Source organism: Acomys russatus, chromosome 24, assembly GCF_903995435.1.
Source record: "Acomys russatus chromosome 24, mAcoRus1.1, whole genome shotgun sequence".
NCBI lineage: Eukaryota > Metazoa > Chordata > Mammalia > Rodentia > Muridae > Acomys > Acomys russatus.
Window position 1 is genome coordinate 59,580,835 of NC_067160.1, and position 14,841 is coordinate 59,595,675.

General features: G+C 52.8%; 1 protein-coding gene across 1 annotated transcript in view; it reads right to left on the reverse strand.

Moving 5' to 3' along the window:
- The window catches only part of Sardh (sarcosine dehydrogenase), a 61,448-nt gene that overhangs the window by 29,901 nt on the left and 16,706 nt on the right, over positions 1-14,841 (reverse strand). Inside the window, exons 9-15 of the mRNA XM_051166218.1 lie at positions 13,645-13,731; positions 13,324-13,414; positions 11,175-11,316; positions 10,074-10,157; positions 8,066-8,179; positions 3,532-3,670; positions 1,849-1,962 (exon numbers count right to left, since the gene is read on the reverse strand). Coding sequence (XP_051022175.1) covers positions 1,849-1,962; positions 3,532-3,670; positions 8,066-8,179; positions 10,074-10,157; positions 11,175-11,316; positions 13,324-13,414; positions 13,645-13,731 — 771 coding nt within the window. The remainder of the gene's footprint in view (positions 1-1,848; positions 1,963-3,531; positions 3,671-8,065; positions 8,180-10,073; positions 10,158-11,174; positions 11,317-13,323; positions 13,415-13,644; positions 13,732-14,841) is intronic.

Sequence of the window (14,841 nt, forward strand, 5' to 3'; positions counted from 1 at the left end):
GACTCCCTGCATACTCCTGCCCCTATTCTGTTACCAGCCTGAATCCCCAGCCAAGGGCTTGGGAGTGATGTGCTTGCTTGCCCTGGGCACCCATGCCCACTCAACTGCCCTACAGAGACATGCAGGGCTCTGGACATGTAAAGGGCAGCTCCACATGAGTGGAGGGGCAGAGTGTCACCCCGGGGCTCGCTCCACCACTTCCAGGTGTGGGGTGAGCATCGTGGGTGGCAGGTCTTGTACGCCATTCTCATTATGTCGTTGTGTTTCCGACAAGCAAGAACACCTTTTATAATATTAAGAAAGATGAATAAAGATAATTTAAAATTGCCTCCAAGATTGACAGCTGCTTAGTACACAGCCTTGATCACATGCAAATTGTCACATTCTCTTGACTTACTGAAGCTCTGAGTCACATGCATAATTAAGACGCATATTAAGTATATACGTACTTAGTGCGATGCATATTATTCATCATAGGACCTGTATCAGTGCAGGAACTGTTTCTCTACTGTTTTGGGGGTGCCCCCAGGATCCACAGCCTCCAGGGCATGGTCACTGGTCATGCCCCCTGGGTATAGGCCTCCCGCAAGCACTCAGCCCCAGGATGTGTGCACAGGGTGGGAGATAGAAGATAATATATCACAAAGCACTTTCTTGACAGCTTCCAGCAAGGTGAGGAAACTGAGGCTGGGGAGACTGCAGTTGATCTCCTACCCCTTCTTTGCTTTTACTCCCTGTAGCAGCTGGAGGGGAAGTGGGTCCCCACAAATGGGGAAACTGAGGCTCAAAGACCTAAGGTCTCAGAACTTAAAAATTACAGGAAAAAAAAAAAGAGTAGTGAGGGTGTGAGGTGTGGTGTCATGTGATACAGCCCTTGGTGAGAATGTGCTTGGCCCTAGTACAAAACAAAAACAAAAACTAGAATCAGAACTCCGGCTGTAGCGCACACATAGATAAGGGGACTGGCTCCTTAGTGGGCACCCTCCTCTTGCTCGCTGTTCATGCCCAGACTGGAGCTTAGACCTTGGGGTGGGGGTGGGGGGTTCGCTGAGTCACTCTAAGACACAGAATCAGGGGAAGAGCTAGGAAGTAGCCAGGTGTCCATATGGGCCAGCACTGCCCACTGTCACCCTCTTGGATGGCACCCCAGAGAGCCACACAGTTGGCACCTCCTCACTGCAAACCAGCCTTTCAGGAGTATGGACGTCCTTCCTTGAAAAGGAAGTGCCCGCTCCCTCTCCTCTCCTGTTGGTGGAGCTGCCCCTGTGGAAGCTGACAGGTAGGAGGACCCAGGGTTGGGGTGGCAAGAGGCAGTCTTGTCTAGACGTAGCAGCTGAGCTTGTGCAAGCAGGACTAAAATGCTGAGCTGTCATTGGGGCTGTGCGAGGAGAAGTGGAAGGACACAGAGGCCATCCAGGTGCCAATGTGGGCGCTGAGCTCACCAGGGGGGTCCTCCCAGGCCTTAGACTGGCAACGGCTCACAAACTGGGACTATCCCGGATGCCAGGGTGGGAAGAGAGTGAGCTCTGAGAGAGAGATACGGCCTTTGCTAGCCTGGGCAGCCGGGCTGAGCGCACCCACGCCAAGGCTGCTCCAACATGCCACAGCACCAACAGGTTCAAAGGCATAATTACAGAGTACTCAGGGCAGCAGCAAGGCTGCCTGGGCACAGCCTGCATTTAGCCTGAAATGAAACCACTAATCTCCAAGTCCTGACCACAAGTGGACATGACAGGTAGTTGTATAGTCATCCTGGATAACCCTCCCTGACCTTCTGGCCAGCAGTGACTTGCCAGTCCTCTGAGCAGGTCACATCGGTGCCAGTGCTGCTTCTCCTAACAACCTTACCTTCAAAGGCAGGGGCCAAGGGACTGGCCTGGGTGCCAGGGGCCAGGCGGCTAACGGTCAGGTCGCTCTCGGTGCCTCCCCGATGGTTCAGCATGCACGTGTACACCGTTGAGCCTGGCAACAAGGACCCAGGTATGAGCTCCCACCAAAGCTTGCTCCTCCTCAGAGCCTAGAGGACCCCCATGTGGCAGGTCTCCCTCGTAAGACCTCCCGTCCTGTGATTATTTCAAAGGACCAGATTATTCAAGAGGTCATCCATGGTTGTCATCTGGGGAAGGGTTTCTTTGAAAATGCTTGCCTGGCTCCTCCCTCCTCCTCATCCTCATTGTCCACAGCAGTGTGCCTGATATGACAGAATCAGTATCTACGGGGCGAGTGATCATGCGGATGAACAGTGATCAGGTAGAGGAATGGATGAGGTGAATGGGGAGAGTGGAAGGGTGGGCACCTGGGGGTGAGCAGGTGGGTGGAGAAAAGGATGGTAGGAAGAGACGGAAGCCAGCTGGTGGGCACGGGGGGGGGGGGTGAGCAGGTGGGTGGAGCTGATGGGACTGGTTGGCTGCTGACTGGCTGCACCCAGGGTGTCATGTTAGAGCTTTGACTCCAAGGACTTATGGGTGAGACCTTATTTGGAGGTAGGGTCTTTATAACCCTTGTGAGGTGAGGTCATTCAGATGAGCACCCGTCCAATAGGACTGTTTATAAAAGGAGGAAAGTAAAGGCCTGAGGAGATGATTCAGTATGTTTAATCCGCAGGACCCACGTGAAAAAGCCAAGCTTGGTGGTTCACACGTGGAATTCTAGTGCCGGGGACGCAGAGATGGGAGGGTCCCTGAGGTTCACTGGCTGGCCAGCCTAGCCTATCTGATAAGCTCCAGGTCAATGAGAGCCACTCTCTCCCTAAAAAAAAAAAAGGATGGTTCCTGGGATGACACCCAAGGCTGCCCTCTGACCACCACATGCGTGTGCATACATATGCACCCACATCCACATACATGCGTACAAGAAGAAAAGATGGAGGGTGCATCATGTGACACCAGAGGCATAGATGGGTGAAACAGCTGCAACCAAGGCCAATGTTCCCAGCCTCCACCAAGCTGGAGAATGAACCCCACTCATAATCTTGGAGCAAAGATGATTAGCCAGCGCCATGCTTCTGACCTCTGGCCTGCAGGATCAGGAGACAACCCGAATCTTATTTGAAAACGCCCAGCTTGTGGGACTTGTTACAACAGCTACGGAAAAGGAATAAAGATGAGGCTGGGTGGGTGGGTGAGTAAGACAGTGGGTAGGTGGTGACAAAAAATATGATTATCCCAAATATTTCATGGGCTACACCATAACAAAAATTGTTCATTATTTACTCAAGATTAAAATTTAACTAAGCATTATGGATTTTTAATTCTGGCAACCACACAGAGAAAGCACCTCAGTGGTGGGGGGAAAAGTGACTGGGCTCAAGTGCCAGGAAGAACTGCTGATCCCTTCCATCTGCAAAGAAAGAAGGATCCAGAAAGGATGAAGTGATGGAGGAAGGGGGACCCTGGAGTCGGGGGTTGTATGAGGCATAGAGGGCCAGGCAGCAGACGAGGAGACCCCGGGGAAGACCAGCAGGCCCCGAGTCTGCTCTCTTGTCCCTGTGTCCATGGAGGAGATGGCTCCTTCCCACCCTGGGTCCAGTACCTGGGGGTCGGTTGATGTCTGCTGAGAAGAGCCAGTCGGCAGCCTTCCTGGCATCCGCCCCCAGCAGGTAGAACTTGCCAAAGTAAGACATGTTGAACACGGCAGCAGCTCCTCTGCAGGCCAGACATTCCTTCTGGATCTGAAAGGCCCAGTGGAGGAAAGTCCTTTCAGGGTGCCACCCCTGGGGACATGGGGCTGGGCCTTTCCTGACACCCCTGTTCAGAACCTCCCTACCACCACCCTCCCAGCCTCCCCAACATCCCAGCTCAGGGGCCACTGGGCAGCAAGCCATAAATAGGTTCTGCCATTCAAAAGAACTGTCATAAAACCCAGCACCACGGCACAGGCCTGTCACCCCAGAATAAGGGAGGTAGAGGCAGGAGGACCAGAAGTTCAAGCTAGTGACCCAAATCAAGAGAAACTAAACTAAACACACAACAAGCGGAAGAAAAGATGGCCAACAATGCAAAGCCCACTACATTCCAGTGTGTTAACATGGAGCAATCTAAAGAGAAACCAGGAAAACAATTTTGCTTTGCCCCCAAAGCAAAAACATACCTATAAGTAAGCTTGATAACAGAAATGCAAAATTCATATTATAAAAAGTTTGAAATACAGGTGAGGGGCAATTAGAGAGATGGCTTAACAAATAAGAGCACTGGCTGCTCTTCCAGATGATTTCAGTTCAATTCCCAGCAACCACACAGCAGTTCACAACTGCCTGTAACTCCAGTTCCAGGGGATCTGACACCCTCATATAGACATACATGAAGGCAAAACAGCAATGCACATGAAATGTAAAATAAATTAAAAAGTTAAAAAGTATGTGTGTACACGTGTGCAGGCACATGTGGATGTATGTGTGAAGACCATGGATGCTATCTGATGTTTTCCTCAATTGCTCTCCATGTTACTTTTTGAGGCAGGGTCTCTCACTAACCCTGAAGGTTGCCGATTGGCAAGACTGGCTTGGCCAGTCTCCTGCCTCTGCCTCTCCTGTCCCTGGCCTTTTATGTCCAGTCTGGGAATCTGAACTCTGTTCCTCCTTCTTACATAACAATCCCTTTACTGACTGAACCATTTCCTCAGGCCCTGTGAAGAATGTTTTTGAAAAAATTAATAATAATGACCAAAACTAATGGAAAGACACCAAAGATTGTGAGACGGGAGCTTTGCTGTTGGTGAGGTTGACTTACAGCTCTGGCTCAGTCCCTACCGCTGGCCTCAGCTGGGTCCTTTGCAGAAGGTTAGCGGACCCTAAAATTCACATTCAATTTCAAGGGGCCAGAATATCCTAAACAATCTTTAGAAAAGAACCAAGTCAACGTGGTCACACTTCCTGATTCCAGAACTTGCTGGGGCAGGGGGAGGGGAGGCTGCAGTAGACAAAATATCCAACATTTGCTGGTGGGGGTGGGGGACTACAGTAGACAAAATAGTGTTGGGCTGAGCTAGGAGTTGAGATACGGATTACCGGGGTGGAGAGCAGAGTCTGGAAATCACACTGAGAATGTTGATGGAGAGTGGTTTTTAAGGAGGACCCTAGGAGAATTCCATGGGGATAGAGTCATCTCAGAAAAATGGATGCCCACATGCAAAAGAATGACGTCTAGAGACTTCCTCGTACCTCACCCAAGACTCCAGACAAAAATGGGCTGTAGACACAAGCACTAGTGACAAACTCTTGGAAGAAAACACAAAACTATGTGTTTGTGGCCCCAGCCAGCTCTTAGACATGATGGTGAAGGCATAGATCAACACAAGGCTAAGAGAGATTAATTGGACATCATCAAAACATTATACAGTTATACAATAGAGCAACACAAGGCTAAGAGAGATTAATTGGACAGCATCAAAATGTTATACAGTTATACAATAGAGTTTGTATTGCAACATAACGACAGCAAACACGGAATGGGAGAAATCTGTATGCTATACATCAAACCAGGGGCTTGTATCCAGGATATGTATTTATTTTAGGCTTTGTATGTGTGTCTGGTGCATGTGGGTCTTGATCTATCAATTTCCATTTTTTTCCTTGATCCTATGTGGGGGATGGAGTGGGGGTGGGGGTGACTCCTGGTGACTGTGGATTTTCCTTGTGGGGAGATGAGGCTGCCCCAAGAACTCTCTGAGGAACAGTGAATGGAAAATTTTCAATCGATGAAATGTGTGCCATGGAAATTATACCTCAATAAAGCTGTTAATGATGAAGAAAAAAAAAAACTACACACTGCTCACTGCCTCCTCCTAGCCGCTGATCAGCTGTGCCAACATTGCTTTCATGACTGAGGGTACAGATGAGGGTGGGAACAGCTGCCATAGGCTGAACAGCCAGTTTGTGTCTGGCCTGTCCTGACCCATCAACCAGTGACATGACTGCTATCAACTCTTAGTATCCTCAGGGCTCTAGAGTCAAGAGCAGCACAGTGAAAAGCCACAGAAATGCTCCCAGCATGGCCACAGAGAGCTCTTCACCACAAGGGTGACAGTGGAAGTCTCCAATGCCACACCCAGAGCTGAGCCAGGCAGAGAAGCCAGCCTTTTAGACCTTGCAGTAGGCTTCTGGGCAAGCAGGTTGGCACAGCATGCCGCCTCAGCCACTCTCCCTCCCTCCAGACATCATTAAGGACTGCTTGCTGTCCGCTGGGCTTTCGAGGTGCCTTTGCTGGCACTGTTAGAGCTGCTGACCCAAACCCAAACAGCTCTCTGGGCTGACACTCGCTGTCTGCCTGGCTGGGGAAGCTGCCAATGCGGAGAACAAGTGTGTGTTTCATGCGTGGGGACTGTCTCTGGTGCATTCGTGGAGGCTGGATGGAGCTGCTAAGCCAAATTGGCATCTCCCCCAAGCTTCCACACCCTCCAGGGCCAGGAGTCCCACAGGCTGTAGAAGCTGCAGGTGCTGAAGTGCCAGACACAGCCTTGTACTCCCTTGAGGAGGCTGGCGCGAGGGGGTGGGGGGGAGGGGGGACTGGGGAGGTACTGGCACCAAGCTGGCCCTAACTGCTGTGTTTTACGGAGTGCTTGCCTCCTGCTACTGCGTCAGAGAACCCTGACCTGTATTAATAACTGTTTACTTCTCACGCAAGCTTAGGGGGAAGTAGTGGGAACAAATGGGCTCTTGCCTTTGGCATTGGCCACAACATGCCTTGAAAATGAGGGCTCTGATTCAAGAGTTTGGGGAGACACAGATATCATCAGCATTGACTGCAATGGCAGCCCCTCCCCTGGATACGATGATGCCCTCCTGATGCTTTGCCTACAGTCTAGGGCCCAGGATGAGGGCTTGGCTCTGCATCTACCCACGTCACAGGTGCCACAGGCACAGTGACATACCCAGATCAGTTAGCACGGGAGCTGAGGAGGCATGCTGTGGACACCATCGTTGCTCACCCCGTATGAGCTGCCTGTGGGTTACAGGCTGCTGCAGGAATGTCTGGCCCCCAAGACTCAGTATTTCATCCCTTGCAGGGTGGAGAGCCAAGCACTTTGGGGAGGGACCACACACTGCCTGGCCAACCTCAGCGGCTCACTCTTTGAGTCCATGAACAGGTCCCTATGCTGCAGCCACCCAGCTCTGGTCTCTTCTTTGTCCTTCCCGTGGCCTTGGGCACAGGGTCAGCAAGCCTACCTTGTTCAATATAAGTGTAAGTTGGGGGCTTCTGCAGGGCCCCCAAGAAAAAGAAGCCCCATTTTTCATGGATCTTCACAGCTTCAGGGCCAGAGAACTAAAAGAGGGTAGAGTCCTGGTCCAAAGCACTGTCCTTGGCCCTTTGTTTGGTTGTTTGGTTGGTTTGGGGATTTTTGTTTTGTTTTGTTTTGGGGGGGCGGTTGGTTTGGTTTGGTGGTATTGCCCAGTTGACACAGCTAGAGTTATCTGGAAAGAAAATCCTTAGCTGATAAAAATGCCTCCACTCAAATTGCCTATAAACAAATCTGTAGGGCGTTTTCTTGATTAAATGATTGATGTAGGGGAACCTAGCTCACAGGGGGCTGGGCCACTCTGTGTAGGCCATCCTAAATTGTATAAGAAAGACGGCTAAGGGAGACATGAGGAGCAAGCCAGGAAGTTTGGTTCCTCCATGGCCTCTGCTTCGGTTCCCGCCTCCAGGTTCCTGCCCTTCACAATGGCATGGCCTACAAGCTGGGAGCTAAAATAACCCTTCCCTCCTCTGGCTGCTTTTGATCATTGTGTTTTAACACAGCGATAGAAACCTTAAGCCAAGGCAGCCACCCAAGCCAGCTGCCCCAACCCCACCTCTTGCATCAATATTGGGGTACCCTCAGACCTGACTGCTGCCTCAAAATTATGGTATAGAAAAGAGAGGGAAAGAAAAACACTACATGGTTCCTGCGCAGCTGTGTTAGTCAGAAAAGGGGATGAACCTGGAGCAAGCAGGAGCCCCTCAGAAAGCCAACACACAAACACACACACACACACACACACACACACACACAAGCAGCTCTCAGAGGCTTCTGCAGGAGGAACAGAAGGCAGCTGGGGACTCAGCTAGGCCCAGGCCAGCCTGCTTACCGTGTGGTGGTGCGGTGGGAAGCCGAAGGTGTACTCATCGCCCAGCAGCCTGCTGTAGGCGTAGTCCTCGTGGGCCTCGTGTCCATAGGCCCCGTAGTAGTCGTAATCAAGGACCTGTTACGGACAAGAGGCCATACCCCTACCGTGTTGTGGCTTGGAAGTAAAACGCCACCCTTCCCCAGCACTTGACACAACAATGTTTGAGCACTTGGTCCTCATCTGGTGGTGCTATATGGGGGATTATGGGATGTTTTGGAGGTAGAGCCTTGAGGTAAATGGGTCAGTTGGAGAATGGGAAGTTGAGACTTGATAAGTCAGCTCCACTTCCTTTCTGCTCTCTACTTCCTGTCTAAAGGCACACTGTGACCATTTACTTCCTGTCTGAAAAGACAATGTGATCAATTACTTCCTATCTGAAGAGACAGCGGGGCCAGCTGCCTTGTGTTCCTACCATCTATGTCCTGTCGATATAAAGGCCTCCTCTTTTAGCCTATTAGATCACAGCAATAAAGACAATACCTTACACACTTCCTCCCTCTTCCCTCCTCCCTCCTCCCTCCTCTCTCTTCCCTCCTCCCCCTCCCTCCACAAGCAGGTTTGGCCCACTTCTCAGCCGATGCTCACTAGGTACTGCTGATACCAAGATGAACATGACACGTGGTCCTGTGCTCCATGGAGCTCCCCAGGGGACAGTTCGTGGGCCACAGACACCCGTGGAGTTTATATGGCTCATGGAACACAAGGATACCTGCTCAAATGATAGCTTAATCCCTGCCTTGCTGGTTCCGGCTGGAGGGTGGGGAAGAGACTGGGTACCAAGTGAGCTAGAGAGCAACTTGGGCCACTGTGAGGGCTCCCATCTGATGCCAGAACATCAGGTGGAGAGTGAAAGTGTGGGTGGGAGCCACCATAGTGAGGCCCTCCAGATGCTGTTGTCATGAAAATTCAAGACACCCCCCAGCCCCCACAGAACATGCATACAACTGGGCACAGTTCAGGGGTCACAGCTGAGCTCTGTGAGTGGAAGGGCCTACCTTAGGAGCCTCTTAGGTCCAGCGCCCCTGTCAGCCATGACGTTTGCAAGGCCCTTCCCAGCACCTCTCCAACCCCAGGCAAGCATCCTTCCCCCAGGCCCTGAGATGCTCGTAGGAATATCCCATTTGCCTCAGCCCCACAGGAGGACTGCCTCCTAGGAAGGGTATAAAGTCTTCTCATCTGGGGACCAAGGGGCTTCCCATCCCACTCACAGCCTCTCCCCAACTAAGGCTTTGAGGACAGAGGGCCTGAGCTTTTCCTCTGGGGACCAATGAAAGAAAAGCCCCTGACCCTGGGACTGAGGTCCTGGTTGCATATTAATGACTGTCACCCCTAAGTGTACCCTGCAGTGAATCAGGGACAGGGGCTACTGAGGAGAGGGAAGAGGGTCACACTGGAGTAGGATGGGATACTGCATCTGCAGGAAGGGGTTAGCTTGCACACACCTAGGCGTGGGTCTCACAGCCTCTGTGGCCTGCTTCCAGGAACCCTTCCTAGGAGGCTCTGGGGAGGCCCTCCAGCATCCCTGAGGCCAGCATGTGGGATGGTTCAGTGGATACACTGACACACTGAGGCACACTTCCTCCCACTATCAGCAACTAACAGTTGGTGTTGCCAAATATACATTCTGAGCAATGTGTGAAAATGGCCTGCATTCCTCACAGAACCAATAGGATCTTCCATTCTGTCCACACTGTGCTGGCGTCCTGTGCTTGCCCGTGTAGGCCTGGAAAGCCTGGCCACTGCAAGCAGGCTGGGAGCAAAGCCTTGAGGGTGCCTCACCACTGAGGTGATAATGATTCTCAAGTCAGCACTTAGCTTCCTTGCTGCAGACAGCTGACCTGTTGCCACAGCCTGCGGCACACCGGATAGGCCTGGCTTAGGTGGCTGGGAGGATGCTGAGATGAGGGTATGAGAGGCCCAGGGCCTTCTGGTCACATAGACTGGTAGGCAGGTACCATCACTCACTCACCGGAGCTGTTTCTTGGGGGTTGAACCATCCCGGCCGTTCCCAGCCCTGTCGCTCTTGAAACACACAGCCTCGTCCAAGTAGCTCCTGGACAGAGACAGAAAGGTCTGATCACACAAGGCCAGACACCACAGGGAATGCAGAGCCAGGGCACCCACCACTCACACTCAAGAGTGCTCAAGGAAGCAAGATCCCCAGCCAGCATCACTGCTCCTCCCCAGAGCTCCCACAGCTCTTGAATCTTCCAGAACACAAAGACAGTATCCCAAGAAGACTGTGATGGGAAGTCGGTCTCTTTACGTGCACAGGCTGGCTGCTCCTCAGACACACAGCCTTACATACTTGCCACGCCCTTTGCCACCCAGACTCACCTCCTGCACAGCTGCAGCACTGGGGCAGATTCCATGTCAGTCAGTGTGTGAGTGTGTGTGAGTGTGTGTGTGTATGTGTGTGTGAATGTGTGTGTGTGAATGTGTGTGAATGTGTGTGAATGTGTGTGAGTGTGTGTGTGAATGTGTGTAAGTGCGTTGTGAGGGTGTGTGAGGTGTGTGAGTGTGTATGAGTGTGTGTGTGAGAGAGAGAATGTGTGTGTGTGCGAGGTGTGTGTGTGTGTGAGGTGTGTGCGTGAATGTGTGTGAGGTGTGTGTGTGAGTGTGTGCGAGTGTGTGGTGCATGCACATCTGTGTGGAGTTACTCCTCAGGTGCTGTCTACCTTGTTATATGAGACAAGGTCTCTCATTGAACCTGAAGCTCACTGACCAGGCTATGCGGGCAGGCCAGACAGCAGCGCACTGTCTCTGCTTCCCCAGTGCTGGGATCCTAAACATGAGGCACCAGGCCCAGGTCTCGTTATGTGGGAGTCTAGGAATTGAACTAAGGTCTTCATGCTTACATGCACTTTACAACTGAGCTATCTCCCACCACCACCAGGACATCTGCCCTGCCTAAAACCCCTGCCGGAGCTAGTATCCCCACCCCAACCCTGGCACAGCACCCCACACAGAACTCAAGGAATGTGAGTCTATAGTGAAGTACCCCACATCTGTCTGTCACCCCAACACCCCAAGGCCCTCCAGTTGCTTCTCTTGTTCATGTCTGGCATACCTCATGAAGGGGGTCTCTCCTCATGTTGCGGCCTGCCAGTGGCTCATCATGCGGGAAGACAACCGAGTAGTTCTTGGCGTAGGACTCGTGGCTGCGCTCTCGGATCCAGCGGGGGTGGTCCGTGAGCGAGTGGTGGAAACGCCTGCCACCAGTGAAGGGCATGGATCACTGCTTGTGGATAAGCTGTCAGAGATCCAGCCTGCAGCGGCCAGTCTGGGCCAGGGCTAGCCTCTTCACTCAGCCACAAAGCACTCCTCTCACACGTAACCCAGCTAAGGATGTCATGAGGAGACCAGTGTGCGGTTGATCTCTGCCAGGTCGGAGCGGCCACACGTGTGGGCTGAAGATGCCCAGGGGAGGTGGGCAGTCCTTCTCCCCATTTCACAGATACAGAAATTGTGGCTGAGAGAAGAGGGCAGGACTAGCGCAGGGCCACAGCTGGGGGTGTTGGGGTGGTCAACTGACACCAGACACAGCCCTGCCATGGTCTGGAGACCCCTGGTGCTGGGCAAGCCCTGGGACCCTCCCTGGTAACTGGGGTCTAGGCATGCCTGGAACTCAGTGCTGGGCTGCCCTACCCAAGTGTGTCCCTTACTGAGGGTGCCTCAGAGATGAGAGTGGAGGAGAACACCGTGTCCTTGACCTAGTTATAAACAAGAGAGACAGGTTCTGATTCATGCCACCCACCTCAGCCTCTCTGTGTATCTGTCTCCCTCTGTGTGTGTGTGTGTGTGTGTGTGTGTGTGTGTGTGTGTGTGTGTGTCTGTCTGTCTGATTCTGTCTCTATTTCTTCTCTGTCTGTCTCTCTCTAACACACACACACACGTGCGCGCACTCACATACATGTGTTCACACACACACACCACAGGCTTGGAGTCCATACTGGGTCCTCAGGTGACCCCAGCTGATCTGGTTCCTGCTGCTAGAATGGCCCTGTGTGTCTGGCCACACAGCTGAAGGAGGTCAGGTTGCCCTGCTCTGTCTGCACTGGGAGGAGTGTGAAGAGGCCCTTCCTGAGGCCCCTTGCAGCTGCATCATTGCTAGAACATCCTTCTCTGGGAGGAAAGCATAGGTGTGGCTGCAGACAGCCTCTGAGGGGATGTAGAGCAGACCTCACAGCACCAGAAGCCAGGTAGGGGGTGGCATTCTGGGGTTCTCAGAGTCGGCCATCTGTCTTTGTGTTGGCAGATGTCACCTCCCCCATGGGTGCAATGTTCTCATCCAGCCAAGAGGAGATAAGCTGGCAGGGCTGTGGGACATCCTGAGCCTAGCCAGCAGCTGTCCCCCAACCCTGTCCCCATGTCAGTCCAACAAGGCAGCTGGGTACCTCCAGGAGACTACTGGCCAGTAGCACATACTCACCGCAGACAGAACAGGCTGAGAAGCAGCCTCTTGGCCACCTGCTCAGTCCCTATGGCACCTCAGCAATGGGCTACACTGCACAGGTCACTGTGACTATTCTAAGACTGGGACATTGAGTCTCTTGGGTCAGAGAGAATAGAGACTCTCTTTCTTCTTGCCTGGGAACCCTTGTAGCAGGACATGGAGCCCTGGGATGCCATCAGACTCCTCCCATCAGCAGATGGCCCTACATGGTTCAGTGCCCAGGGCTTTCCCACAGACCCAAGTCACTCTCTGTTGCCACACCAGCCTGTCCATGCTGACTGCCCTGCACCATGGGACGGAGCATGCCCAGTGTCCATGCTGACTGCCCTGCACCATGGGGCGGAGCCTGCCCAGTGTTCAGTCTGGTTCATGTTTGGCCTTGGATTGAAGGAACAGCCAGCAGACAGGGAGCCCAGCTCCTTGTCCTACACACTGACAATGGTCCCAGCTGGGCTTGTCTCCCTAGCCTCAGTCTCCCCACCTGTGCCATAGAATCATGGGGTCCTGTTGGTGAGGACAGTGCGTCAGGCAGGACCCACGCCAAGAGATCCTGGGCACCACAGAGGCTGTGCACTGCCATGACCAGGCGAACCTCCATGACACCCTCTCACCAACCACGGTCTTCTTCCCTCCCACCCTTAATGCCCCCTCTCCCAAGAGATCATCTGGATTTCGAGGAAGGCTCCTTCCTAAAACAGCCCTCATTCCTTTGCCCTGCTGTCTCAACCCGGCCGTCCTGGGTTGCTCCGGCCACCACACTTGCCTGATATCATAGCTGTACATGTCTTTCTCTGGACGCCCGTGCACAATCCAGTGGGCCAGCTCCTGCCCGCAGCCACCACCCAACATCATGCCTGGTGAGACAGAAGTGCAAGGCTCTGTTCCCCATGCCCTCCACGTCCACCTTTACACCCCCACCTCCACGGCAGCCCCACCAAAACCCTGTTCTTGCACCTGGGTGTTGAGAGGCTACAGCCTTCCAGCAAGACTGCACTCTGCACCACGTGCTTCCCCGTCTCCACACCACCAAGCCTTTCCCCCTGGGCTCAGGATTGTGGGACCTCACCCTCGGGTGTCCCCTCACCTGCACTGTTGAAGCCACAGCCAAGGAAGAAGCCACGGAGCTCCGGAGCCTCCCCCATCAGGGGCTTGTGGTCAGGTGTGAAGGATTCTAAAAGGAAGGGAAACCTCAGACCCCTCCAGGCCTCAGGCACGTGGGGTAATGTGTCCTCAGACAATAAGGATGGGGAGCCATCCTTGGATCCCTCCCTTGCTAAAACCTCCCAACCTTACAATCCAAGGTAGTACCATTTCTTCCAGGGAGCATCTCTGATCGCTCCTGTCCTTGTTCCTTGTGCTTGACCTATGACCTACCCAGCTCTGCTCCATGGGCCCAGGAACATTGTCACTGTCCCATCAAGAAGAGGGGGCATTTCTCTGACCAAGCATAGTGCTGCAACTCCCCTCACTGAACCACCATCTTCATGTGTCATTGTCCACTGAATCTTAGGGGCAAGGACCAGGCCTTACTCAAGGCCACGTACTCAAGCTTAGCACAGAAGCTAGCCAAGTGCTCAATATGTGCTCTTCAATGAATGAATGAATGATGGCATTTGCTTTGCTACCAGGGTGCCGCAGGAAATTGCAGCCATCGTCATGAATTCATCCCTGTTTGACTCCTCAAGCAAGCCACCTTGCCTCTCTGTGCCTTGGTTTCCCCTGTTGAATAATCAGGATACTAACTCCACAGGGCTGGGGGAACCTGCAAACATTTGTGCCCTGCTTATCATGTGCTTGGCCCCGGAAAGAAGCTCTGAACCAGACAAATTCCACCCAGCAGAAATGATCTGACAACAAGAAGGACAAAAACCAAACGGTCGAATAAGCAAATATGAGGGTGTCACCTGGAAAGTACCCCAAGGTAAGCCAGATGCTCTCCCACAGTCTTGTAAAGCATGAACTACTGCTGCTCAGTCAGTGTTTTACCACATAAGAGAAAGCTGCCTGGCTGGGGTCAGCTTTCTCGTCATTAAGCAAAACTGCGCAGATCCAAACCCAGCTTCTTAACCTCCCTGCAGGGAGAGAAGCAACACGCCCATTCTGCTCCCTAGAGGGAGGTTAGAGCCTGGTCCACTGATGGGCACAGTGTCTGAGCTGAGGGGCAACCAGACATGGAGCAAGAGAAAGATGTCAAGTAGTAGGAAGCTGCTGGCCCATCAGAGGGCAAGGGCAGGGGAGATGGGCCAAGGAGCCAACCACGTATCCCTGGATATCACCCAAG